Source organism: Erinaceus europaeus, chromosome 1 (genome assembly GCF_950295315.1).
Source record: "Erinaceus europaeus chromosome 1, mEriEur2.1, whole genome shotgun sequence".
Taxonomy (NCBI): domain Eukaryota; kingdom Metazoa; phylum Chordata; class Mammalia; order Eulipotyphla; family Erinaceidae; genus Erinaceus; species Erinaceus europaeus.
In genome coordinates, this window is record NC_080162.1 from 180698455 (window position 1) to 180726339 (window position 27885).

General features: G+C 39.1%; 1 protein-coding gene across 1 annotated transcript; it reads left to right on the forward strand.

The window, feature by feature from the left end:
• The first annotated feature begins 870 nt into the window (after positions 1-870).
• C1H8orf89 (chromosome 1 C8orf89 homolog) lies at positions 871-27885 on the forward strand. The gene is made up of 5 exons (XM_060204352.1): positions 871-1134; positions 9813-9982; positions 13103-13256; positions 17956-18011; positions 27498-27885. The coding sequence occupies exons 2-5, from the start codon at positions 9856-9858 to the stop codon at positions 27644-27646; spliced, it is 486 nt and encodes a 161-aa protein (XP_060060335.1). The 5' UTR covers positions 871-1134; positions 9813-9855; the 3' UTR covers positions 27647-27885.

The following is a 27885-nucleotide window of genomic DNA, read 5'->3' on the forward strand; positions in this document are numbered from 1 at the left end:
GGACTTTGAGGCCTCAGGCATGAGAATCTCTTTGTATAACCATTATGCTATCAATCCCCCACCCTGGATTACGTATTTACTTATAGAGAAAGGCCCCAGCACTGCTCAGCTCTGGTTTAGGGTGGTGCTGGGGACCTCTGGGGCCTCAGGCGTGAATATCATAACCATTATGGTGCCCCCAGCCCCGGTGTGAATTTCTTAATGGTAACCCAGAGAACTGAACATCCACCTCGACGGACTGAGTGCCCCAGGCCTTCAGTATAGAGCCACCTTGGCGTCCCAGTCCATCTAGCACGCTTCAGCACCCTCCCACGCTGCCGTACCTGTAGCAACGACCTCCCGGAGCCCAGCAGCCTCCAGCCTCCTCGCCGCGCCGGGGGCACCTTCCGGGCCGCAGCGCTGCGCGGGCTCCGGGCGCCTAGCAACGGGTGGGCGTCGGCCGGGCCAGGCAGCTGCGGGAGCCGCCTAGGGGCCAAGGGGCCGGGCCACCAGCGCTCCGGGCTCCCGAGCGTCGCCGGGCTGCCGGCAACCGAGCATGCTCGCCCGCACAGCGGCGCCAGTGCGAGCGCACCGTCGCCCGCCCCGCCCCGCTGCGGCAGGCAACCCCGCGAAGCTGCAGAGCTGGGCCGGGGCTTCGCTGTGGCGCGGGACGGCCTCTGGCTTCACCGCAGTGTGCTCCCTCCGCTGCCGCAGGAGACTCAGACCTGGCCGCCGCCACCACGGACCAGGCGCTCAAAGAAGCCCCTCCGTTCTTCCGTGGAACTGCGGGGACAGTGAGTGCAGGCGTCGGGCTGGTCTCCAAGGAGCACCTGCGGGGGGTGGGGTGGGGGGTCGGGGGTGCAGCAGGTCCAGCACAGAGCTGCAGGGGAGGTCAGCAGACCTGTCCTTAATTAAGAAGAGGAAACTTCTCTCATAGGATTCTCTTGCATGTCCAGTGGAGCTGACAGGAAGGTCAAGTGGAAGCTGACCATAAAAATAAATCTGCTTGGTAGGATCTGAAGGAACAAGAGCAAGAAGTCCTGCCGGCCAGATCTGTCTTATCTCCTCTGGTACTAGCAAGCTCACAGGTCCATCCTTCCAGCGATCACACCTTTACGGGCTTCTCTCTAGCCATCCTAGAGGACTGAAGAGGGGGTAATGTGCTCACTTTTTCTTTGCCTCTTGACTGCCACAATATCTCTCACTCACACACCAATCATGTGGCCCTGGATGCTAATGCTCCTGTTCATTAGATAGATAGCTCTAGCCCCCTTTTATTTTTCTCTTAAAAAACCTTCACTCATTCATTCATTCATTCATTCATCTATTTTTAGGTAGAGACAGGCAAAGAGAAAGAGATCGCAGCCCCAAATCTTTAAAAAAAATTTTTTTGTTATCTTTATTTATTTATTGGCTAGAGACAGTCAGAAATCGAGAGGGAAGGGAGGGCTAGAGAGGGTGAGAGACAGGGTGACACCTGCAGCCCTGCTTCACCACTTGAGAAGCTTTCCTCCTGCAAGTGGGGACCGAGGCCTCGAACCTGGGTCCTTGCACATTGTAACGAGTGTGCTCTCAACCAGCTGCGCCACCACCCAGCCCCAGCACCAAGTCTTAATGCAGTGAGGGCCAGACTCAAACCTGGGTCACGCACATGGCAAAACAGTGCACTGTCAAAGTGAGCTATTGCACTAGCCATCTGACCCCCTTTTTATAGTTAACTTTATTTTGTGCCGTTTCTAATTTACCTACAATTTGTATGTTTATTACTTTTATTTATTTATTTATTTATTTTTTACCAGAGCACTGTCCAGCTCTGGCTTACATTGGTATGGGGGATTGAACCTGGGACCTTGGACCCTCAGGCAGGAGAGCCTCTTTGGATAACCATTATGCCATTACCCCTGCCCTTTATTACTTTCTTTACAAGAGGTTAAACTACTAGAAAAGATTTGTGTAATGCAGTTCTGTTGTACATTTCCCCCCACACACACACACATGCACGTACACACATGCACATGGGGTCATATACATGAAAAGTGTGGAACTGCTCTCCAGGGTGAGACACACCAGCCAATTTCAAGGTATTGTATTCTGTAGCATGAGAACCCCTGCTCTTCATTGATTTCATCTGCAAGACTAAATGACTTAATCTGCCATTACAATGGTGTTTCTTGAGAAATACGTTTTCCTTTTCAAGGTTTTACATTTCTGAAATTACATCCAATTGGGACTTCTCACTTAAATAGTTCAGAAGTGTATCTTTTATGTCAGTTTACATAACTCTGCACTGAGCATTTCATGGATGTAGCCTATAGATGCATGATCTCAAGTGTTATATATAGATCCATCATAACCTATGTAACCATTCCTCCTTGAAACTAGTTCCAGTTTTTCCTAATTAGACACAATGAAACAATGAACATTTAGGGAGCCGGGCGGTGGCGCAGTGGGTTAAGCAAACAATGAACATTCTTACACATGGAAACAGTTCTATAAAATGAATGTCTCAAAGCTGGGTTCACTAGACTCTCGCCTTCCAAAAATGCAATTGATTTACACTTTTATGACCAGGGTATGATGAGAAAAACCTGTGTATAATATTTAAAACGGTGGGCCGACGGATGGCTCATTCTGTTAGAGCACAGAAATTTTATGCCAGGGTGATGGTGCACCTGGTTGAGTGCACATGTTACAATGTATAAGGACCTGAGTTCCAGTTCCCCAGCCTCCACCTGTAGAGGGAAAGCTTTGGGAATGGTGAAGCCTGTCTCTGAACTTAATTCATGGTTCCATAATTCTCTTTGACATAATTCTCTTTTGATCCTAATTCATAGTATCAGGTGTCTCTCTGTCTCTCTTCCTCTCCATCCCTTCCCTCTTGATTTCTGACTTTCTCTAGCCAATAAATAAATAAAAGTAATAATAAAAAAAAATTTAAAAGTAAGTTTTATGTCCAAGACTGCAGGTTCAGTCCCCAGCATGAGCTTATGCCAGAGCTGAGCATCTTTAGGATCTTCCATAATTAATTAATGAAAAGAAAATGAAAACAGCAGTGGGGGAAATGACTCAGGGTAGAATGCTGGACTTAGATGTGTGAGGCCCTGGGTTGGATCCCCTGACACCACATAGGCTGGAATGATGTCCTGATATATTTTTTAATAAATTTAAACATACATGCACACACACAATTAAAATGGCAGCCTGGAAGGTAGTACAATGACTGAAATGTCAGTCTTGGATGTATAAGGTGCCAAGTTCAATCCTCACTGTCACATATACCAGAGTGATGCTCTGGGTCTCTCTCTCCCCCTCCCTCCCTCTAATTTTAAGTCTTTTTTTTTTTTTTTTTTTTTAGCTTCCATTTATTGAGTGCTTACTACATGTCCGGCACAGTGCTGAAAACTTCACATGCCTTTTAAAGTTTAATCTTCAATAACCCTAAGCTGGGTTATATTATTTCCTTTGACCCTGTGGTTATGCAGAGCAGAATCAAGATTAGAAAAAAGATTCATTTTACTCCAATGCTATGTTCTTCCTAGGGTGTGAGTCACTGGACAGTTGTGTTTTATGGGATTGTTTGAAAAGAAAGTGGGATTGTTTTTGGTGGTGGCATTAACAACAAACAGACATTTACTTTAATGGGAGAGATACAGGGAGAAAGACAGAGAGGTCAGAACTCTGATATATGGGGTAGTTGGGACCTCAGTCTTAGGCATGAAAGTCATTTTGTATAAAAGTGCTATCTCTCCAACCAAATAAATAAATCTTTAATGAAAAAAATACTTCTGCCTCACATAGATTTTCAGGAAATCCCTGACTTTCTTTTTTTTCCTGTCACATCATCTTTGGCAACTATAATCTAGTCCCTGACCTTAAATCTCACCACTTAAATAGGTAACTCTTCACATTTTTTAGAATCCTAACCAATCTCAATTCTTACAGCTGAGATCCAGGTTATGTATCTCTACCTGGTTGTTCTATTTGCATGCTATCAAACACGTTATGCTCCTCCTTAAGCCAAGCAGCCTGTCTTTGAACTTAATTCATGGTTCCATAATTCTCTTTGATAGTCATCCGAATTCATTGCCTCAGTCATAATTTGACTCATTTTCTTTGCTTGACTTCTGAAATTCAATAAATAATTCATTAGTTTTGCATCCTCACTGTTACTATTTTTGTTTCTTTTTTTTCAACTTTTTAAAAATTTTTTTCCCATTTTTTTTCTTTTTTTAATTGGGGAATTAATGTTTTACATTTGACAGTAAGTACAATAGTTTGTACATGCATAACATTCCCCAGTTTCCCATATAACAATACAACCCCCACTAGGTCCTCTGAATCCTTCTTGGACCTGTATTCTCCTCATCCACCCACCCCAGTGTTTTACTTTGGTGCGATACGCCAATTCCATTTCAGGTTCTACTTGTGTTTTCTGATCTTGTTTTTCAACTTGAGAGTGAGATCATCCCATATTCATCTTTCTGTTTCTGACTTATTTCACTCAACATGATTTTTTCAAGGTCCATCCAAGATCGGCTGAAAACGGTAAAGTACTATTTTTGTTTCTGTTATTATTCTAATTTACTTATTTATTTTGCCTCCAGGGTTACCGCCTGGGCTCGGTGGCTGCATTAGGAATCCACTGCTCCTGCAGCCTTTTTTTTTTTTTTTTTTTATGGAACAGAGAAATTGAGAGAGGGGAAGATAGGAAGAGAGAAAGACATCTGCAGACCTGCTTAACAGTTTGTGAAGTGACACCACCCCAGCCCCCCACCTCCCCCACCTCAAGTGGGGAGCTGGCTCAAACCGGATTCTTGTGCTGGGTAGGGATGGGGGGGTTCCTTGCGCTTGATACCTTGAGTCACCGCCCTCTACAATACTCTTAATTTAAGCACTTTGTACCGTGATAGTAGTCTCTTAATTTAGCTCTAGTCTCCGAGTGATTAGTCTCCCTAAATCGTAGCTGTGAAAATGCCACACCTCTGTTTAAAAATCATCAGTGATTTCCCAATGCTCAGAGAAGAAAGTACAAATCAGTTTGGTTAGCATTTGAATTTGTCTGTGGTCATGACCCACCTAACTTTTCATTATTTCTCACAGTGCCCCCTGAACTCCTGTCTCCAAACAAATCGGAAAAGCCGTATTCCATTCCTCATGACATCTTTTACATCTGTGCTTTCCCCTTGAATGCCTTTATCCACATTTCTGTCAATGTGAAATTGATCTCTCCATGTAACTCTTCTCATATGATGTGCATATGAATACATAACAGTGTGATATACACGCATCTGTTCATATATGTGTATATATTACTGGCTTTCTTTTTGGTGTGGAAAGTCAGTGAATGTCTAGTTAGCTCAGCTTCGTATTTGTCATACATGTGGCACATTGACCTTCACTTGGTACATTCTTAGTGAGCTAATATAGTCACATCTGGAGACACAGAACTGCATGCATGAATTAGAGTCTTGCTAGACCTAATGGCTAGCATTAATATCTTAATGATTTAACTTACAGAAGCTTATTTCTTGTGGCTGGGTGGTGGTGCTTCCTGTAGGGCGCACACTACCATGTGTGAGGACCTGGGTTCAAGCTCCCAGTCCCCACCTGGGGGGGGGGGGGGAGAGCTTTACAAGGGATGAAGCTGTGCTGCAGGTGTCTCCCTCTCCCTTCCTGTCTCCTCCTTCCCTCTTAAGTTCTGTTGTCTCTCAAAAAAAAAGTAATAATTTGTGATCTGGGAGGTGGAGCAGTGGATAAAACATTATAAAACATTAGACGTTCAAGCATGAGGTCCTGAGTTCAATCTCTGGTAGCACATGTACCAGAGTGATATCTGGTTCGTGTTCTCTCTCTCTCTCCTCCTATCTTTCTCATCAATAAACAAATAAAATATTTAAAAATAATTTTGAAAATATTCATTCATTATATAGTAATATAATGAATAAAATGAATTTATTTCAATATTTAAAAATAATTTAAAAAAATTATTTATTCATTCATGAGAAAGATAGGAGGAGAGAGAGAAAGAACCAGACATCACTCTGGCATATGTGCTGCTGGGGATTGAATTCAGGATCTCATGTTTGAAAGTCCAGTGCTTTATCCACTGTACCACCTCCTGGACCTAAAAATAACTTTAAAAGCTCATTCTGTTTGTGAGTGGTGAAGCAGGTCTGCAAGTGCCTCTCTGTCTCTCTTCCTCCCCTCTCAATATCTGGCTCTCTCTCTCTCTTTTTAATGTTTTATTTATTTTATTTTTGAGAGAGATGCAGAGGGAGAGAGAGAGACAGAGAGAGAGAGAAAAACACCAGAACTCTGCTCAGCTCTGGCTTATGGTAGTGCGGGGGATTGAACCTGAGACTTTGGAGCCTCAGGCATGAGAGTCTATTTGCATAACCATTATGCTATCCCCTGCCCAATATCTAGCTCTCTCTATCAAATTTTTTTTTTAAGTGTATTATCTCACACTAGCAGTTGCAAGGAGGTGTTTCTGGTAAGCAGGTAGCATTGTTCCACTTGTTAGTAAAATCCAGATTTTGCCACTCATTAGCAACTCACTGTTATTTAACTACAGCCAGTAGAAGAGGAAGAAGAAAGTTTTAGGCAAAGAAAACAAGCTTATTCTAAACTTTTTTTTGCAGAAAGTTATACATAATATTCCTTCGGATCCCTATCATTAGTAAGTAGCCACTTCCTACAAACAACTTTGTACTCAGGAGGAGCAAGAATTAGTGCATATCCAGCCTTCTCTTCTACAGTTAATTCCTATTTAGCCAAACCTATGACATGTACCTTGAAACTTCTTGTTCACAAACTATAGTTACACCCCCTCCCCAGTTTAGTTATGTTAACAAAACCCTTGTTACACAGCAGCATTTAACATAACTTTAGCATTAATATTTTCACCATGTGCTGTAATTATTTCCTCCAGTAGACTATGCCTTTTTTTGTTTAAGCTTGATTATTTTTGTATTTTAACTCCTACAATAGTCACTGCCATTGTGGAAAAATAAGTACCTTCCCCAGTTAATCTATAACTTACCTTTCTTTGTATTAACATGCTCATTTGGTTTAAACAAAGCTAACAATAAAGATAATCATACCATCTGTTACCTGATGTGAGTTATTTTCTGTCATTTTTCTTCTCTATTATAGAAATATAGGATTTGACATCCTTAAAGATAAATATTGGTATGTATCAATGATTATTCCTTTTGGGACCGATTCTGGAAATGGGCTTATTGGGTCAAAGTATAAGATATATATTTATATATATATATTTCTAAATTGTTCTCTGGAAATATATTGACATACACTGAAATCTTATTGAACATGCTTAATTCCAGGGGCCAGACAGTAACACACCTGGTTAAGTGCTCACATTACAGTGCACAAGGACCCAGGTTCAAGCCCCTGATCCTCACCTGCAGGGGGAAAAGCTCACAAATAGTGAACCAGTGCTGCAGGTGTCTCTCTGTCTCTCTCTCTGTGTTTCCCTCCTCCCCTCTCAATTTCTCTCTGTCTCTATCTAATAATATGTTAGAGATATTTAAAAATAAAAAATACTTAAGTCCTATTTCCTTGAAACCTACCTTAGACTATGTAATATTAAAGAACTTAAAATTACTGCCATTTTGATTGGTGAAAGTTGTGCTTCATCACCTAATTTTGCTTTTATTTGAGTACTGGTGAGGATGAACTTTTTCAGTTTTTTTTCCAGAGCACTGTTCAGCTCTGCCTTTTGGTGGTACAGGGGATTGAACCTACAGCTTCAGAGCCTCAGGCATGAAAGTCTCTTTGCAAAATCATTATGCTATCTAGCCCCACCCTAATTCAGTCTTTATAGGGTCTGTTTTGTTTTAAATATCTATGTGTAAAATAAATTAACTTACTCAGTTCTTTCCAAATATTTGTTATTGCTCCTGGAATGTTTCATATGAGACAGAGGAGAGAGGTAAGTCCAGGCACTACTCCAGGACATATGGTGCTGGGAACTGAACTGGGACCCTCAGGCACAAGAGTCTGCTGCTCTACCAGTTGAACTATTTTCCCAGCCACTACTCCTTTAGTTCTTTATAACATTGTTTTGAGTAGTAGTGAGCGTGATCTGAAATAGAAGCAACTCCATTCTGCTTCAGTGAATCTCAAATGCTGGATAAAATATTATTAAAGTAGTTGATGGATATGTAACTGAACTAGGAACCAAGAGAAGAAAATCCCCAGGCACCAGACATTAAGGAACGTTCACAAAGGAAGTTATTGTCAATCATCAATTAACAACTAAGAATCACAAAAGGGATGCTCTTTCAGTAACTGCAAGAAAAATATTCTCCAGAAGGAAATTGTACCAAACAAGTCATGGTTGTGAATCCTATGGGTCAGGAATACATATACTGTACAACAGGGACAGTTTGGCTCTGTTTCACATATATCTGGGGCCTGAGAAGAAAGATTTGAAGAGGATGGAATCACTTGTAAACTCATTCAACGCCATGTCTGGTGGTTAATGCTGGCTGTGGATAGAGATCTTAGCTCAGATGTGAGCTAAAACCTTAATGTGGTGACCTTTCCCTGTCACCTGGGTTCCTCACCCAAAATAGTAGCCTGCTTTAAAAGGTGAGTGTCCTTGGAGAGTCAGTGGTAGTCATATCACCTTTTACAACCTACCCTTGGAAATTATTCAATCATTTCTGCACTTTATTGACTGGGGAGCTTAGTTTCAGAGAAGGAAGCACAGACCTTTCCTCTAGGTGGAATGTGAACATCATATGGGAGGAAGATTAGAACATCCTTCTTTGAAAAATTCAACCTGTCACTAGTGCCTTGATACAGAGAAGAGAAGTAGAAAACTACCCTCTGAGAAGGCTGTCAGGAAGCTTGCCATCTACTTGGACCATGGGAAGAAAAGATCCAACTATTAGGCATTAGATCTTCATGAGCTGGGGTCAGAATTCATATTACTAATTGGTGCAGAGATGACAATCCAAGCAATTAATGTGTGAATTGGTTTCATACCTCTGACATCCAGAACCAGAGGCCAGTGCAAAGTATATATAAAGATGAATGTAAAAGTTTCCAGAAGCTCCAACAGACTTATTAGAAGAACCAGATTATTAGTTCCAAGTCAGAACTCTACAAGCTGATTTTGATGATGACTTTCTCGTGATGACATTTACTATGTTCCTTTGTCCTCTGTATTTTCTTTTTAAAAATTTATTTATTTAGTGGACAGACACAGAGAAATCTATAGGGGAGGGGAAGCAGGGAGAAAGACACCTGTAGTACTGCTTCATTGCTTGTAAAGCTTCCCCCCCCTGCAGGTAGGGAGGGGCACTGGTATCATTCTCTCTTAATTGCTCATAAAAATGGGGCCAGGTGGTGGCACACCTGGTTGAGCGTACATGTTGTAATGTGCAAGGACTGTGTTCTAGCCTCGGGTCCCCACCAACAAAGGCAAGCCTTGCAAGTGGTGGAGCAGTTCAGCAGGTGTCTTTCTTTCTCTCTCTCTGTCTCCCCCTACCTTCTCAGTTTCTGGTTATCTTTATGTAATAAATAAAGCGAATAAGAATTCAGAAGAATAACATCTTGATGCATAGTTTAGTTATGGTCTTACAGACCTTTTGCTTTACTTCTATTTATTTATTAAATTTATTTCTAAGAAGAGGTACTTAACATGTTATAAGCAAACTTTTAGTTTTAATCTAGATTAGCACTTAACCTAAAAATGATCTAGATTAGCACCTAACCCTAAAACCTGATGGGAGACAAAAGTGAGAACATTTATTTATTCCTTTTACACTTTGTTTTTCATTTGTTGTGTTTGGAATCTGTAGCAGAATCTCACTTCCAGCAGCACTGTTGAAAAAAGAAGAAAAAATGTCAGTGCTGTCACCTGAAATCGAATTTGAGACTCGTGCTGTCGCCAGGAGTTCCCTTGGCAGTTGTTTTTTTTTTGAGAGTAGCTGGAGGAAGGCAGCTTTAAAAACACAGAAAATGAAGAAAGGTATGTTCATTTCTGGTTTTCTGAAGAAAATATAGAAATAGTCCATTACATGAGACATCTGTGGTTTATTAAGGATAATATCTGTACATTGTGGGAAGGAAAAGTGGAAACACATTAAAATTAATTAAGATGATCCTGTAGTTGGTGATGGAAACTAATTATAAAGACTTATTATCAGTGTCATCCATCTCTGATGGATCAAAGTACTTTTAACAAATGATTTATGTTTTTAAAACCTCAAGTTGATTTTCATATTGAGTTTTATTTATTTGTTGAGAGAGAGAGAGAGAGACAGAAGTGGAGAGAGAAACCTGAGGAAACCTCTGGTATGCTTGGGGTTGAACTAGAGATCTTATGCTTGAAAGTCCCAAGTTATCCAAACATTTAATAATAGGATTTATTTATTTATTTATTGCCTCCAGGGTTATCGATGGGGCTCTGTGCTGGCACTATGAGTCTACTATTCCTGGCAGCCATTTTTTTTCCATTTAATTGAATAGGAGAAAGAGAATTTGAAAGAGGAGTGTAAGGTAGAGAGAGAGAGAGAGAGAAAGATATCTGCAGACCTGCTTCACCACTTGTGAAATGTTCCCTCCCTGCAGGTGGGGAACTGGGGCTTGAACCCGGATCCTTGTAGCAGGTCCTTGTGCTTTGTATTATGTACACTTAATGCAGTGCACCACTGCCTGCCCCCCTAACAGCAGCTTTCTGTATTAATAATTATAATCAGATTTTTTAAGTGATATATATGGAAAGAATCTTTCATAATTGGCTGCTCAGTAAAGACTAAGAACTTTTAACATGTATGTGAGTGTATTAATCACTTTCCCATACAATTTCAGATTATAATTATATTTCTTGTTTATTAGTGAGGCTACACTTCTAGAAATTAACAAAATCTAACCTGTTCAACAGTTTCATCACATCTGGTTTTAAGTGTTTTAATTAGTTTTTCAACTTTTTCAGTAGATTCTCATTAAAGTTATCAGAAGACACTGTTTTACTCTCAGATCTAACTGCAAGAACAGACACTCTGTTTTTTTGACCAAGAGAAGCCATTTTCCAAAGACAGAAACCCCCCCAAAAAAACCCAAAGTGACAAAATAATATTTTGAGCATTTAATATAACTCTGGCCACATTAAATAATATTTTTATTTGTTGTGCTAGTCTTATGTAGTAGAGAAAGTTAAAATTTCTCTATTTTAATTTAAAGATCATACAATTCTTTTTTTTAAAAAAATTTATTTATTAATGAGAAAGATAGGAGAGAAAGAACCACAGACATCACTCAGTTACATGTGCTGCGGGGGGTTGAACTCAGGACCTCATGGTTGAGAATTCAATGCTTTATCCATTGCTCCACCTCCATTTATCCATTTATTGCTCCACCTCCTTTATCCATTTATCCACCTCCCAGACCACATGGTCATCCAATTATTTTTAACCTGTTCTTTCTTTTCACTGCCTTTATTTTTGAAGTTTTTTTTTCTTTTAATTTTACTGTCTCTTTATTCAATAATACATGAGGTTACTAGCAGAAGCAATCTCAAAGTGTTACTGTTTGAAAGGTGAAAATATTATTGTTTTAGAAAATTATTATTGGATAGAGACAGAAATTGAGAGGGGAAGGGAGATAGAGAGGGAGAGAGACAGAGAGACACCTGCAGCCCTGCTTCACCACTCATGAAGCTTTCCCCTTGCCGGTGGGGGCCAGGGGCTGGTGCACTATAATGTGAGTGCTTAATCAGGTGCACCACTGCCTGGCCCCAAAGGTAAAGATATTTATAAAGTAGCAGATAATATGAAAATTTTCAAAGTGTCATTTAATCAATTTTCTTGTGGAAATGTCTAATACTCTAGAATTCCTGTTAAAGTAAAATAAAGATGACATAGGATAATGTTGGAGATGTGTGAAGCTGCCCCATTTTATTTTATTTTATTTTATTTTATTTTATTTTCACAAGGATCTCACTTCTCCTGGCTGACTTTTTCAGATAGAGACAGCAGAGGCTGGGGATGGGAAAGGGAGGCGGTATGGGAAGATACCACAGCACTAAAGGTTTATTCAGTTCTGTGGAGCCCTGGCTCCAATTTGGGTCACACACCTGGCAAAATAGCGCTCCAGCCAGGCAAGCTATTTTGCTAGTCTCCTTTACCCTAATTCTTTATCAGTCCCTAGATCAACTTCTCACTAAAGAGTTGATACTAGAAACCGAAAGGGATTTTCTTGACAAAATGCTAGATAAATTAGAGTAGCTTATTTCTTTACTTTTTTAAAAAATTTTTTATTTATAAAAAAGAAACATTGACAAAACCATAGGATAAGAGGGGTACAGCTTCCCACAGTTCCCACCACCAGAACTCTGTATCCCATCCCCTCCCCTGATAGCTTTCCTATTCTTTAACACTCTGGGAGTATGGACCCAAGATCATTGTGGGATGCAGAAGGTGGAAGGTCTGGCTTCTGTAATTGCTTCCCCGCTGAACATGGGCGTTGACAGATCGATCCATACTCCCAGCCTGTCTCTCTCTTTCCCTAGTGGGGAAGGGCTCTGGGGAAGTGGAGCTCCAGGACGTATTGGTGGGGTTGTCTATCCAGGGAAGTCTGGTTGGCATCCTGCTAGCATCTGGAACCTGGTGGTTGACAAGAGAGTTAACATACAAAGCCAAACAAATTGTTGACCAATCATGGACCTAAAGGCTGGAATAGTGCAGATGAAGAGTTGGGGGAGTCCTCCATTTTGTAGCTACCTAGTAGGCCTATTTTAGTTAAATTCCAAAGAGCCTGTGGCTATACTAGTTTTTTTTTTTTTTCCTTTTTCTTTTTTCCCTTGAGCCTGAAATCTGATATGCTGGTGAATACAAGTTATTGTCTGGGGAGATGATATCATGGCTGGAAAAAGGACCAGAAAACTGGATCTGGGAAGAGAGTAGCTCCCAAATATGGGAAAGGGGTATAAATATTATTGACTGCAAACCCCATCGATCCAGATCACATATTTACTGTTTTTTTTATGACTAAGCATATTGCATTTAGACATTGTAGTATATAATAAAAGAAGTCATCTACATTTATTCAAGAAATAATGTAGACTATTATGACAATACTCTTTAACTAGAATACACCACAACATTTGGCTTAGAAGAGTTCAAAGAATCTGTCAAAATACCACATTTACCAAAATTGCAAAGTTGCAAAAAAAGTGTAAATTCAACTTCACTAGAGGGTCAGAAAAGGCTGCAGCATGCTGACTCGGTGATGTCTTCTATCAGGTAGTGCATTTTGATTTCATTCTCTCTTTGAAAAAACAAGTCTTTTTTGTGCTAACCATTTATTTGTAGACATGGTATTGAATGTGGAGGCTTTTTCTGACCGGTGAATCTAGTCCTCGACTATTAAACTTTTCCAGAAATGATTACATTATCTAAAATCTAAGTGGGGGATTTTATTCTGTTTGCCAAGTAGGCACTTTTCTGTTTTTTTTTTTAATTTTATTGTATTTTTATTAGTGATTTACAAAATTATAATAGGGGTATAATTCCACACCATTTTTACCCCCATATACATATATATATATGCATATACATATTTATTTATTTATTTATTTCGGGGAGAGGAGCTGTTCTTTAGTCACTTCTATAACCCTGCCTCCTTCACTTCTTTTCTCTCTCTTTTTTTTTTCACTTGCCATTCTTTTCTTTTCTTTCTTTCTTTTTTTTATAAAAAGGAAACACTGACAAAAACCATAGGATGAGAAGGGTACAATTCCACACAATCCCCACTACCAGAACTCTGTATCCTGTCCCCTCCCCTTCCCTCATAGCTTTCCTATTCTTTTTTTTTTTTTTTAATTTTTTATTTAAGAAAGGATTAGTGAACAAAAGCATAAGGTAGGAGGGGTACAACTCCACACAATTCCCAACACCCAATCCCCATAACCCACCCCCTCCCATGGTAGCTTTCCTATTCTCTATCCCTCTGGGAGCATGGACCCAGGGTCGTTGAGGGTTGCAGAAGGTAGAAGGTCTGGCTTCTGTAATTGCTTCCCCGCTGAACAAGGGCGTTGACTGGTCGGTCCATACCCCCAGTCTGCCTCTCTCTTTCCCTAGTAGGGTGTGACTCTGGGGAAGCTGAGCTCCAGGACATATTGGTGGGGTCTTCAATCCAGGGAAGCCTAGCCAGCATCCTGGTGGCATCTGGAACCTGGTGATTGAAAAGAGAGTTAACATATGAAGCCAAACAATTTGTTGAGCAATCATGGATCCCAAGCTTGGAATAGTGGAGAGGAAGTGTTAGGGAGGTACTCACTGCAAACTCTAGTGTAGTCCTGCTTTCAGGTATATATTTTATATATATATAAATGGATACGTGTGCACATAAGCTCTCTCTCACAGAAACTGGTGTATATCTAGGTTATGGGACTTTGTTAGAAAGTGAACTACCTGAGATGAAATTAGAGTGTACTATTAAAGGAAAGGTCTCACCCGAGTAATGAAGCTGAAGGGTTGTCATTCCACACGTGAAGTCTCTGGATACATTCTGAGGTAAAGCATGTTGAGGTAGCAATCGTTGCTTTGGTTAGGTTGTAATCGGCAGATGCAATGTTATTTGGTTTGGATTGGGAGATGCATACGGGAAAGTGGGCCCTATCCAAGGGTTCCAGGACTGGGGGAAGTAGGGGCTCTATAGTGAAGATGTGAGGTTCCTGCTGTCTTAGGGTTCAAAAAGACAATCAATAGTTAATATTATCATCACATTATTTGTTAATTGGGTTAACTTTGAAAAGTCCCTTTGTTATGGTTTGCTGGACAGTACCCAGTATCTTGTATATAGCTGTGCTATTGGAAGCTTCTAATCTACTTGGTCTAGGCTTTTGAGAGAGTCCGCATATCAAATACATAGCCTATATATTAAAAAGATTCAGTTTGTCTTTTGAGAAACTTTGAGACATACAATTGATTTCCCCCTCTCATATTAATTAGCTACTGATTTATATGTCTACGTCATATGTTTATGTACACTCCTAGCAAAATGTAGCTTTCCTATTCTTTTCCTTTCTAAGCCTCACCTACACCCATTACTACTTCTGGCGTCCTTCCTTTTTAGATAAGAGAATCAGGCATTTTTCTGTTTTCACATGAGATTGCCAAAAAAATCTTTGTTGCCCTCCTATAGATAATGTGTGAGAATACTAGAACTTTCAGCAGTAGATAGAAGGGAATTCTTTGAAATCCTAATAGATTTCTATACCCCGAATACAGAACATTATGCTTCATTTTTTTCCCTTTGACTAAAGTAGTGTGGAGGCAAATTATGAATGAGATGCTAACCTAATGAATATTCAGAATTGAGTTTATCTGTCAGAATAGGTCCACTCTTGTTTTCTGAGGTGAGATTGTAATGAAACAAGGCAGACTCAGAGCTGGTAGGAGACAATAATTAAGTCGCAGGTGTTAAAGAGAAGGTATAGTCACAAAACAGAAAGAGGAGAGAAACTTGGCTATGAAACAAGCTACTGAGGATGGTGAATTTTTATTTTTACCAAGACCTGTTTCTCTTACACTAATACGATCTGTGCTATTTTCATAAAGATTCACAGTGTTCTGTGGAGACTAAGGGAATAAGAGTCTGTAGAACTGTCTCCGGCAGTGGATTTTACATAAGTCTAAGCCAGTTTGTTTCCCTCTTAAGGAACCTGGAAGCACAGGTAGCACATTCTGCCCCTTGAATTTGTTCTCATTTTGCTTCCTAGTGTTTGACCCTCTTTTAGTTTACGTTTTATTTATTTTTTTAATTTGCATTTTGGTTGCTTGGAGATGATCCTACATCTTACATTTTCTTGTTTGTGTGACTTGAGTGTGAGTTTTCCTTAAGCTAATGAAGGAGAATTGAATTACATTATATTCATGTTATGACGAATGTTCTTCATATACAAAGTGGAGGAGCTTGGCAAACAGAAATGTTACTTCTTTTCTCTGTCCCTGAAACAAGTGTCTCTATTTCAGCCACTCTGGTGAGAACACGTCAAGTTGCCTTCAAGTGTTTTACTCTCCTCTACACACTGCACAGCGCCCTTTGAAAGAACAGTCTTGGCAAAGCAGGGAAGTACTCCTTTTGTTCATCTGTGTACACTCATTACCCTCTTCCCTCCCTCCACAGATGAAATTTTATTTTAAATTTCTGATAAAAAAATGTGCTCTTCAGGTTTGTTTAATGATAACAACCAATTTTCAGTGACTCTTAAGGCACCCATTGGTGATATAATTGAAGATGGCAATCCTAGAGGTGGAGAATATTAAGAAGTTTTAACTGACTTGTGAAGTTTAATAGAATTATGAGAGATTTGGTGTTCTTGCAGATGATTTCATCAACTGGAGATTCGGTCATGATATATTTTCTCTAATAACCTACTTATCATCTAGGCCTAGGGTAAATCTGTTTTGTTTTGGGACCGAAGTTAATTATGACAAAATTCAGATTGTGCTGACTAACAGGTAAAAAGTACAAAGTGCCTGAGGCTCCAAAGCACCACGTTCAATCCCTTGTACCACCATAAGCCAGAGCTGAGCAGTGCTCTGGTAAAAATAATTTTAAAAAATTATAAAAAAGTACACATTGATAGAAGTCACCTTGCACACACTATTTAGCATATCTGGAGTCCCCCTCCCTTAGCCTCAATCATAATTAGTGAGAATTAAGTTGAAAATAAAATGAAGATGAGGTGGTCTGGGAGGTGGCGCAGTGATAAAGCTTTGGACTCTCAAGCATGAGATCCTGAGTTCGATCCCCAGCAGCATGTGTGCCAGAGTGATGTCTGGTTCATTCTCTCTATCTTTCTCATTAATAAATAAATAAACAAATAAATAAAATCTTTTAAAAAATGAAGATGAGAATGGCTAGACACAGCATTCATCTAATGGTGATATATATTAGTAAAGAACAAGATATTGATTTGTCTCTTATCCACTTCTGATTGGTAGAAGAAACTTCATAATTTGCAAATGATTTCCTTCAAGAAAATATCACTGACAGTATACTTCTTTGTCTCCTTGCATTCTTAGAAGAAAATCGATGTGTCCTACATTTATATAAAAGCACTTTATGATAGATACATTTTTTTACAGGTACTCCTAAATATTTTTTCTTTCACATTTTAGTATGTTTAAATGTAAATGTACAGTGCATATTCATTTTGCTGAAGATGCACTACATTACAGAGTCAAAAGTAGCATGAAAGTTAGGGGTAGGTCAGTGGTGCACCTGGTTAAGCATGCATGTTACCATACATAAAGACTGGCTACGGAAGAAGGGCAAACGCTAGAAGAAGAATAAGGACTGAAGTTTGAGCCTCCACCCTCCATCTGCAAGGGGGAAGCTTCATAAGCAGTGAATGAAGCAAGTACTGCAGGTGTCTCTCTGACTCCCTCTCTTATCTCCCTCTTCCTTCTTAATTTCTCACTGTCCTGTCAAATAAAGGGGAAAAAAATTGGCTGCCAGATTCATCATACAAGCACTGAACCCCAGCAATAAAAATGGTGGCAAAAAGTATGATAATTATAAACATTACAGTTACGTTTGTAGGGAGTCAGGTGGTTGTGCACCTGGCTAAGTGCACATGTTACAATGTGCAAGGACCTTGGTTTGAGTCCCTGGTTCCCACCACCTGGTCCCTGCCGGGGAAAAGCTTTGTGAGTGGTGAAGCAGTGTTTTATCTCTCTTTCTCTCTCTCTATTTCCCCCTTCCCTCTCAATTTCTGGATGTCCTTCTCTATCCTATAAATAATAATAATAATAATAAAAAGAGTCAGATTTATGTTTCTTTACAAAATCAAAGATGGCTAGGCAACTCAACTGCAAAAACAAAATAATTTGAGCCAATTTAAAAAAATATTGCCTTAAGTAGGTATAACTTTCTCTTTAATTGTATTAGTATGTGATTATCTTTAAAATTTATTTATTTATTTATTTTTAGGATAAAGATAAATAAGGAGCCATGCACTGTGGTACCTCTTCAGGAGAAATCAAAAGGTAAATTGTTTCATAGTGGATGTATATGCAATATATACAAACCTTTATTACTTTAGGATCATCAGTATCATCTCTTAGTAGTCTGGAATGACCTTTCTTCTCAATATGTATTTCTTCAATTTTCTTTTTAAAAGATTTTTAAAATATTTATTTCCTTTTTGTTGTATTTGTTGTTTTATTGTTGTAGTTGTTTTTGTTGATGATGTCGTGGTTGGATGGGACAGAGAGAAATGGAAAGAGCAGGAGAAGACAGAGGGGGAAGAGAAAGATAGACACCTGCAGACCTGCTTCACCGCCTGTGAAGCGACCCCCCCTGCAGGTGGGGAGCTGGGAGCTGGAATCCGGATCCTTCCACTGGTCCTTGCACTTTGCACCACGTGTGCTTAACCCGCTGCACTACTGCCGGACTCCGTATTTCTTCAATCTTATGAGAGAAAGAACTTCTCAGCTCTGGCATATGCTGTGACAGGAATCAAGTCTGGGCCCATATACAATCAAGTCCTCCTGTGCTGTAGTACTGAGCTATCTCCCTGGCCCCAAACTGTTTTTCTTGAAAGTCTGACATTCTTAGTGCTTCAACATTGTAAGAAGACCCTAAAACTTTAGATTCTAATCCATCACTATTTTTCTTCAAAAAAAAAAAAATGATTCCTGGATTGGGGAGACTGCATAATGATTATACAAACAGACTTCAGTGCCTGAAGCTCCAAGTTTCCAGGTAATCCCCCACACACCATGTGTCAGAGCTGAACAGTGCTCTGGTAAAACAACCTCTTAAAAAAGATTCCTTATGACCTATAGGTTCAAGTATTATATAACAACTTGGTACTGAAACTTTTATTAGGTTCCCCTTACTTTGCTTTCTAGACTTACCTTTTTGACTTTGTTATTTTTCCTCCAGCACTATGAATCCACTGCTCCTGGTGGTCATTTTTTTTTTTCCATTTTCTGGATAGGACAGAGAGAAATTAAGAGACGAGGGGCAGATAGAGAGGAAGAGAGAAATATACCTGCAGACCTGCTTCAGCACTTGTGAAGCAAATCCCCTGCATGTGGGGAGCCAGAGATGGAACTAGGATCCTTGCTCGGGTCCTTGCACTTGGTACTATGTGCACTTTATCCTGTGCACCACAACCCGGCCCCCACCTCTTTTTTCTTTCATATTAATATGTACTATTGAAATTAATCAATTAGTTAAATCAAGTGATTCACATCCTTATAAAGAAAAAACCAATTACAAAATAAATGACTATTATTTGTAATTTAAATAATATTAAACTTATGACTATCATAATTATTAGTTTTTTCTTTCTATATTATTTCTGTATTTTATTTGACAAGACAGAGAAACTGAGAGGGAAGGGTAGACAGAAAGAGAGGAAGAGGGAGTCAGGCGGTAGCGCAGTGGTTAAGTGCACATGGTACAAAGCACAAGGACTGGAGTAAGGATCCTGGTTCGAGCCCCCGGCTCCCCACCTTCAGGGGAGTCACATCACAGGTGGTGAAGCAGGTCTGCAGGTGTCTATTTTTCTCTTCCCCTCTTCTCTCCATTTCTCTCTGTCCTATCCAACAACGACCTCATCAACAACAATAAAAACAACAAGGGCGACAAAAGGGAAAATAAATATAATAAAAAAATTTAAAAAAAAAAGGGAGAAAGACACCTGCAGACCTGCTTCACCACTCATGAAGCTTCCTCCCTGCAGGTGAGAGCTGGGACTGGAACCCAGAACCTTACAGTGATATGTGTGCTGAATAGAGTGTGCCACTGTCTGTCCCCATTTAACAAATTTAGCTGGAGTGTTGCTCAGCTCTGGCTTTGAGTGGTGCTGTATTGAAATTAGGACCCTGGAGCTTCAGGCATGAAAGTATTTTGTGTAATCATTGTGCTATTTCCTCTAATGAAAGTTTACAGTTATTTATAATTGCACAGAGCAATCTCAGTTATTTATGAATAAATACAATGGGTATTGTGTTTGGGTCTTTAAACAGAAATTGTTAAAACAAAGAGAAATGAAATGAGACCTAAATAAATAGAATTTGTTCATGAATAGGAAACATCCTTCTCCTCTAAATTATCTCTCTATTCTTACAATTCCTGTTAAAACAAAGGTGTGTGTGTGTGTGTGTGTGTGTGTGTAAACTGACATGAAAGTCCCAAAGTGTATGTGTGTATGTATTGTCACTTTCAGATGACTTTTTTTTTCAGAGAAAGAGAGGCAGAGACAGAGACAAATGGGCAGAGAGAGTGAAAGAGACCACAGCAAGAATCAAAACGGTACAAAGATGCTTGCAATACATAAGTTCAACATGTGAGCAAAAAAGTGAATAAAGAAAACTTTAGCATCCCCACCTGCAAGGGAAAGGCTTCACGAGTAGTAAAGCTACAGGTGTCTTTATTCCTTTTCACCTCCCCCTTGCCTATAAATTTGTGTCTCTATCTAACAAATACATAAATATTTTTAAAAACTTGGTCAGTTTACAAAAGATGATGTTCACATGAACAACATGCATATTGACATATGTTCAACACATGTAATAGGCAGGGAGGGGCTCAGGTGGTAGAGTATAAGAGGTCCTGGGTTTGATTTCTGACACCACCTATGTCAAGAATGGAGTGGTGCTCGGGTGTTTCTCTCTTTTATGAAAAACAGACCTTTAAAAATAGTGTTCGAGTCGCTTCACAGGCGGTGAAGCAGGTCTACAGGTGTTTATCTTTCCTCCTCTCTGTCTTCTCCTCCTCTCTCGATTTCTCTCTGTCCTGTCCAACAACAACAGCAGTAACAACAACAATGACGATAAACAACAAGGACAACAAAAGGGAAAATAAATAAATAAGGTTTAAAAAAAATTAGTGTTTGGGCCCAGGAGGTGGCACAATGACTCAGTGCTGGTCCCCAGTTCTGAATGTGTGGAGTGGGGGCTGGGGGACGATGCTCTTGGTCTATCATAAATAAATATTAAAAAAATAGTAGTGAACCCAGTTTACTGTCAAGAATCTTAAATCTCAGTGCCGTATCATTTATACATATACCAGGCAAAACAAAACAAAATGAAACTGACAAATAGCACCAAGCACAAGGAAAGATAGGGAGCAACTGGAATGCTCGCCAACTGGTGATATAAGTGTAAATTGATAGGATTTTTAAAAACTCTGGCAGTCTACACTATAATGCAAGCAGTAGGACTCAGCAATGCTGCTCCTACTTATAAAAAAAGAAGCAGCAGCACAGGAGTGTGTGTATGTGTGGAGTTTAATTGCTCCAGGATGATTTTTTTTTTTTTAAGATAGAGAGATGAATAGGCAGAAAGATAATGAAAGAGACCACGGAACTGAAGCTTCCTTCAATATAATGGGGGTCAGGCTCAAACCTGTGTGGAGCACATGGCAAAATAGCACACTGTCTAAGTGTACTAATTTTGCCAAACTACACAGCTATGTTAATAGCAGCAAGAGGCTGCTAAATGGAAAGACTAATGAACTGTAGTAACTTAGATAATTCCTCAAAGTGAGTAGTTCAGGCTTGTGGGATGATTCGTTGGGGTCACTTGGTTTCCGTGGAGGAGTATTTTAATATTGATCAGTCATTTTCATTTTAGGACTCTTGAGGCATTCTGTGTCTTCAGTCAATTTTGGTAAGTTATATTTTCTGGGAATTTTTGCATTTTGTCTAAATTTTAAAATTTCAGGGCATATTTTTTTTCTTTTTCTTTTTGATATGTATTTATTCCCTTTTGTTGCCCTTGTTTTATTATTGTAATTATTGTTGTTGTTGTAATTGGTGTTGTTGTTGTTGGATAGGACAGAAAGAAATGGAGAGAGGAGGAGAAGATGGGGGAGAGAAAGATAGACACCTGCAGACCTGCTTCGATGCTTGTGAAGTGACTCCCCTGCAGGTGGGGAGCCAGTTGCTCCAACCGGGATGCTTCTGTCGGTCCTTGCGCTTTGCACGATGTGCACTTAACCCACTGCGCTACCGCCCAACTCCCGGACATAAAATTGAGTCCTTTCTTTATCCATACACTAATTCCCCATTCATTCATTTATTTTATTTATTTATTCATTTACTTTTCTTTTTGGTTGTGGAACTTTACTGATCTAGGGTGACTTTTTCAGGTAGAAAGAGAGAGACATACACAGAGACAGGGAGGAGAGACCCCACAGCACTGAAGCTTCCTCCAATGCGGTGGGGCCGGGCTCGACCCTGGGTCATGCACATGGCAAAGCAGACGCACTATCCAGGTGAGCTATCTTTTCGCTCTTTTTTTTGTCCCCATTTTTTCTGATTTTATCTTTGCCTTTTGTATTTCTTTTTGGTTAGTCTCACCAGATACTTGCTTTTACTATTATTCTTTTCGTCAAAGAACTTTTGTCTTTAAAGGCGTTTGCAGTGTAAGTTTTCTACTTCATCTCTTTTCTTTCCTTTGTTATATTTTTAGTTCTGTATTCTTTGGGTTTATTCTTCTCCTAATGTATATGATGTCTATTATTAACAAGCCTTGTTTTCTAAATAGGAATTTTAAGACATAAACATCTTTATGTACAGCACTTTCTGCATTGTATAGCTTTTGTAATATTTTATTTCTTTATCACCTAGTGATAAGAATTTTTACGTTTATTATGATTTCCTTTTAGATTGATGACTAATTTAAAATCCGGGCCCTTGGTTTGATTTTGCTTATTACATGATTTGTTTCTTTATGAGTGAATTTGCCTGGTATTTTGATTTTTTTCTTTTTCATTTATTTTGCTTGGCATCATCCCCTCTTGTTCATCTATGTTCTTGACTTTGATTTGCTAAGATTTTGTATCAGTGCTAATTAGGAAAATTGGTCTGTAGTTTTCTATTTATGTATTTATTGGATAAGACAGAAAGAAATTGAGAAGGGAGGGGGAGATAGAGAGGGAGAGAGCTAGAGAGACACCTGTAGCCCTATTTCACCACTCCTGAACTTTTCCCCCAGCAGGTGGGGACCAGGAGCTAGAATGCAGGTCCTTGAGCACGGTAATGTGTGTGCGTAACCAGGTGCACCACTGCCTAGCCCCTGTAGTTTTCTTTTTTTGTTATGTCTATATGCTTTTGATGTCACAGAAAATTTGCCTCTTCATTTTTTTTTCTTTATGAGTTTCAGTAGAATAAATGCTTGGTCATTTCTAACATTTTTGAAAAACTATTTATTTACTTACTAATGGAGGGAAGAAAGAATAAGATTCAGAGCATCACTCTGGCACATGTGATGCCAGGGGTTAAACTTGGAGAGTCATGTTTGAGAGTACAAAGTATTATCCATTACACCACCACGCAGGTCACAATATTAGGTCATAGTTGAAGGTTGGCAAAGCTCACTAGTAAGATTATCTGGTTCTCAGCTTATTTATTTATTTATTTTTGAGACTTAAAATTGTTTATTTATAGAAGCGATAGCACTGCTTCCCTCTGGTATATGTGGTCCCAGGGATCAAACTGGAGGCCTCATGCATACAAATTCTGGATTTTTTTTTTTTTTTTTTTTTTTACCAGAGCTGATCAGCTCTGGCTTATGGTGGTATGGGTGATTGAACTTCGGACTTCAAAGCCTCAGGCATGAAAGTCTTTTTGCATAACCATTATGCTGTCTTCTACCCCCACCCATATATACAAGTCCTGTCCTCCGCTGTTGGTTGTATCACCTCCTAGGCTTCTAGAAGACTCAAAAATTTTTTTTAATTTATTATTAATAGTATGTTACAAGATTGTAAGGTCACAATGTATAATTCCACAACACACCCACCACCAAATTTCTGTATCCCCACCCTCTCTGGGAGACTTTTGATTAATCTTTCACCTTCCTTGCTTGTTATTGGTCTGTTCATGTTTTCTGTTTCCTTCTGATGAATTCTTGGAGGATTGTATCATTTTAAGGATTTCTCCATTTCTTCTAGATTATCCAATTTATTGGTGTAAACATGTTCCTAATACTTCTCTCTTACTTCTGATACTGTTTGTTAGAGTTTTCTAGGAACCAGGAGGTAGCCTGCCTGTTGGAGCATATGATTTATTATATGGATTCCCAAATCACATAGGAGCACCTACATTGTTGGAAGCTCTAGTATTTCTTAAATTTTTTATTTATTACTTATAAAATGGAATATTGGCAAGACCATAGGACAAGAGGGGTACATTTCCATACAGTTCCCACCACCAGAACTCTGTATCCCATCCCCTCCCTTCATAGCTTTCCTATTCTTTTTTTTTTTAAGTGAATTTAAAAATATATATTTATTCCCTTTTGTTGCCCTTGTTGTTTTTATTGTTGTAATTGATGTCATCGTTGTTGGATAGGACAGAGAGAAATGGAGAGAGGAGAGGAAGACACAGAGGGGGAAAGAAAGACATCTGCAAACCTGCTTCACCTGCTTGTGAAATGACTCCCCTGCATCTGGGGAACCGGGGGCTCAAACCAGTATCTTTATGCTGGTCCCTGCTCTTAACCCATTGTGCTACCACCCAACTCCCAGCTTTCCTATTCTTTTTTTTTTTTTTTAAATATTTTTATTTATTTATTGTTAGATAGAGAGAAATTGAGAGGGATGAGGAGATAGAGAGGGAAAGAGACAGAGAGAGACACCTGCAGCCCTGCTTCACCACTCATGAAGCTTTCCCCTTGCAGGTGGGGACCAGGGGTTTGATCCTGGGTCCTTGTATACTGTAATGTGTGCACTTAACCAGGTACGCCACCACCTGGTCCCAGCTTTCCTATTCTTTATCCCTCTGGGAGTATGGACCCAGGATCATTATGGGGTGCAGAAGGGGGGTGGTCTGACTTCTGTAATTGGGAATCTCCAGTTTTATGATGTCTATCTCTGTCTCAAGATGAAAATAATGAAAAAGATGTCCCAGGACTAGAGGAATAGCAAATGCATGAGGCCTCAGCATGGCAAAAAAAAAAAAAAAAAAAAAAGTTTTCTCTTTCTTTCTTACTTCCTTTTTTCCCCCCCCTAATGTGAGGCTATATGTTAATGAGGTATTATAGCAAAATATTTGTCAATTTTATCTTTTTAAAGAAATCACACCTTGGTTTCATTGATTTTTTATATTGTATTCTTTACATTTATTTATTTATACTATAATTTTTTATTATTTTCTGCCTTTGAATTTTTCCAGCTTTGCTGAATTCCTAGAATCTTGTTAATTTGTAGTCAGAGGTCTAAGGGTCAGGTTCATTGTTCTCATGAGAACAGGAAACCTATTCATATTCTTTCTCTTTATTCTCTCTACAAAATTCCTACTCATATTACACACTCAAATGAAGCAACATAAAGGATAGTAACCACATTGAAGAAAGCTTTAAAAAAAAAATCACTGGAAACTCTTTGACAATAAGTAAGAATATTTTAAAGCCACTGTAACATTATGTTATTTTTAAAATGTTATATGTTTCTAAGTAGAATAGTTATATATTTGGAGCAATATGTAGTGTTACGGGAATTTGATACTTGTGAGTTCAAATCTGGCTTTAATAAGTAATAGGTATCTGCCCTTGGACAGTTTTTTAGGCTTGACAAACTCTTTTAACAACTATAATCCAAACTAGTACTAACTACCTACTTTATAGTGTTCTGGGGGTGAAATAAATATAAAATAGTTGACATAGATTATTCAAAAGCATTACCAACTATTAATTATCAACACTCTATAACAGAAGCTTTCTTAATGCAGTTTCAGTTAATTACTAGCTTTACAGTTTACTTCTAAAATATTTTATTTTATTTAACTTACTGCATGGAGACAGAGACATTGAGAGGGAAGGGGAAGATGGAGAAGGAGAAGGAAAATACCTGCATAACAGTTTTACTGTTTGTGATGAAGCCCCCACCCGCAGGTGGGGACCATGGGCTTGAATCTGGGTCTTTGCACATGGTAATACTTGTGCTCAAATGGTTGCATCATCACCCACCCCCTATAGTTCACGTCTTTTAAAAATTTATTTTATTTTTTTTATTTATAAAAAGGAAACATTAACAAAACCATAGGATAAGAGAGGTACAACTCCACACAATTCCCACTGCCAGATCTCCGTATCCCATCCCCTCCCTTGATAGCTTTCCTATTCTTTAACCCTCTGGGAGTCCATACGTCATTATGGGATGCAGAAGGTGGAAGGTCTGGCTTCTGTAATTGCTTCCCCATTGAACATGGGCATTGACAGGTCGATCCATACTCCCAGCCTGCCTCTCTCTTTCCCTAGAGGGGCGAGGTTCTGGGGAATCGGAGCTACAGGACACACTGTTGTCTGTCCAGGGAAGTCTGGTCAGCATCATGCTAGCATCTGGAACCTGGGATAGTTTACTTCTTAACATTAGTGAGAAATTGTATTTGGAGAGTATAGTTTGTTTAACCCTGTAAGGTATAGGACAAGTTATTTATGGAGTTGTCCTGTTCACTTTGGAATAAATTCCACAGCCATCCCATATTTTAAGCATGTTGCAAGCATATATTTATTTTTATATTATTTATTACAGACATGATAGGTTTCTTTAAGTAGAAAAAAAATCCAAGATAATTTCTTAGTACAGCCAGTTTATATACTAAGTAGTGGCATTTCTACTTCAAGAATGTGTTTAGGAAAACAAGCAATGTTTTATTCCTCTTGAGGAATAGATATCCTTGCACTGTATTTTAAAAGCTTCCATTTGTATCGATTAACATAATTTTTATTCTCTTAAAATATTTATTTATGAAAGCAGGAGGAAGCAGAATGAACTAGAGCACCCCACCAAACATATTCAGTGCCAGGGACTGAACTCAGAACCAGTTTTTTTTTTTTTTAATTATCTTTATTTATTTGGATAGAGACAGCCAGAAATCAAGAGGGAAGGGGGTGATAGAGAGGGAGAGAGACAGAGAGACACCTGCAGCACTGCTTCACCACTTGTGAAGCTTTCCCCCTTCAAGTGGGGGCCGGGGGCTCAAACCCAGGTCCTTGTGCACTGTAACATGTGCACTCAACCAGGTGCACCACCACCTGGTCCTTTCATAACAATTAAAAAAATTTTTTTTTTAATTTAAGAAAGGAGACATTAACAAAACCATAGGATAAGAGGGGTACAGTTCTTTATCACCTCACAACCTCCTGTGCCACTACTTAATTTAACTCTTTGTGGAGCTAGGAGCTTGAACATGCAGTTTTTTTTTTTCTTTTTTTAAAAAAATTATTTCTTTATTGGGGAATTAATGTTTTACATTCAACAGTAAATACAATAGTTTGTACAAGCATAACATTCCCCAGTTTCCCAGAACATGCAGTTTTATTCATCTTAGGTGACCTTTTCATTCAGATAGAAACAGAGAGAGGGAGAGACACCACACCAGCAGCACTTCCTGTGTTAAGTGGTTCTTCCATGTGGCCTGGGGCTGTACCTGGCAAGGTATGCTCCTGCCCAGTGAACTATCTCTCCAGCTGCCTTAACTTAAGTTTAATAGCAGACTTTATTTTTCTTCAAAGGTTCTGGTTTCAGCAATCCTCTCTTTGGAGCACCATCTCAGTACTTAGAGAGACTTTCTGAAATGGCCATATTGGAACATGATACAATCCGGCAAGAAATAAACAGGAAATCAAAAAAGGGCAAGAAACAAGGGCTACAAGACTGCTGATCTGTCTGTCAGTGTGATGCTCTTTTTAAACTGAGTTTTAAGGTTTATATATATTTTTTCTTTTCCCTTTTTTTGGGGGGGTATAATGTGCAATGATTTACATAAATGTGGAAATGTAAATAGAAAATATATATTTTATGTTATAAGTGAAATACTTTATTGCTTACATCTACAAAAGACATGTAAATCATGGTTTATGAGGACATAGACATGAGAAAAATTAAACTTCATTAATTTTA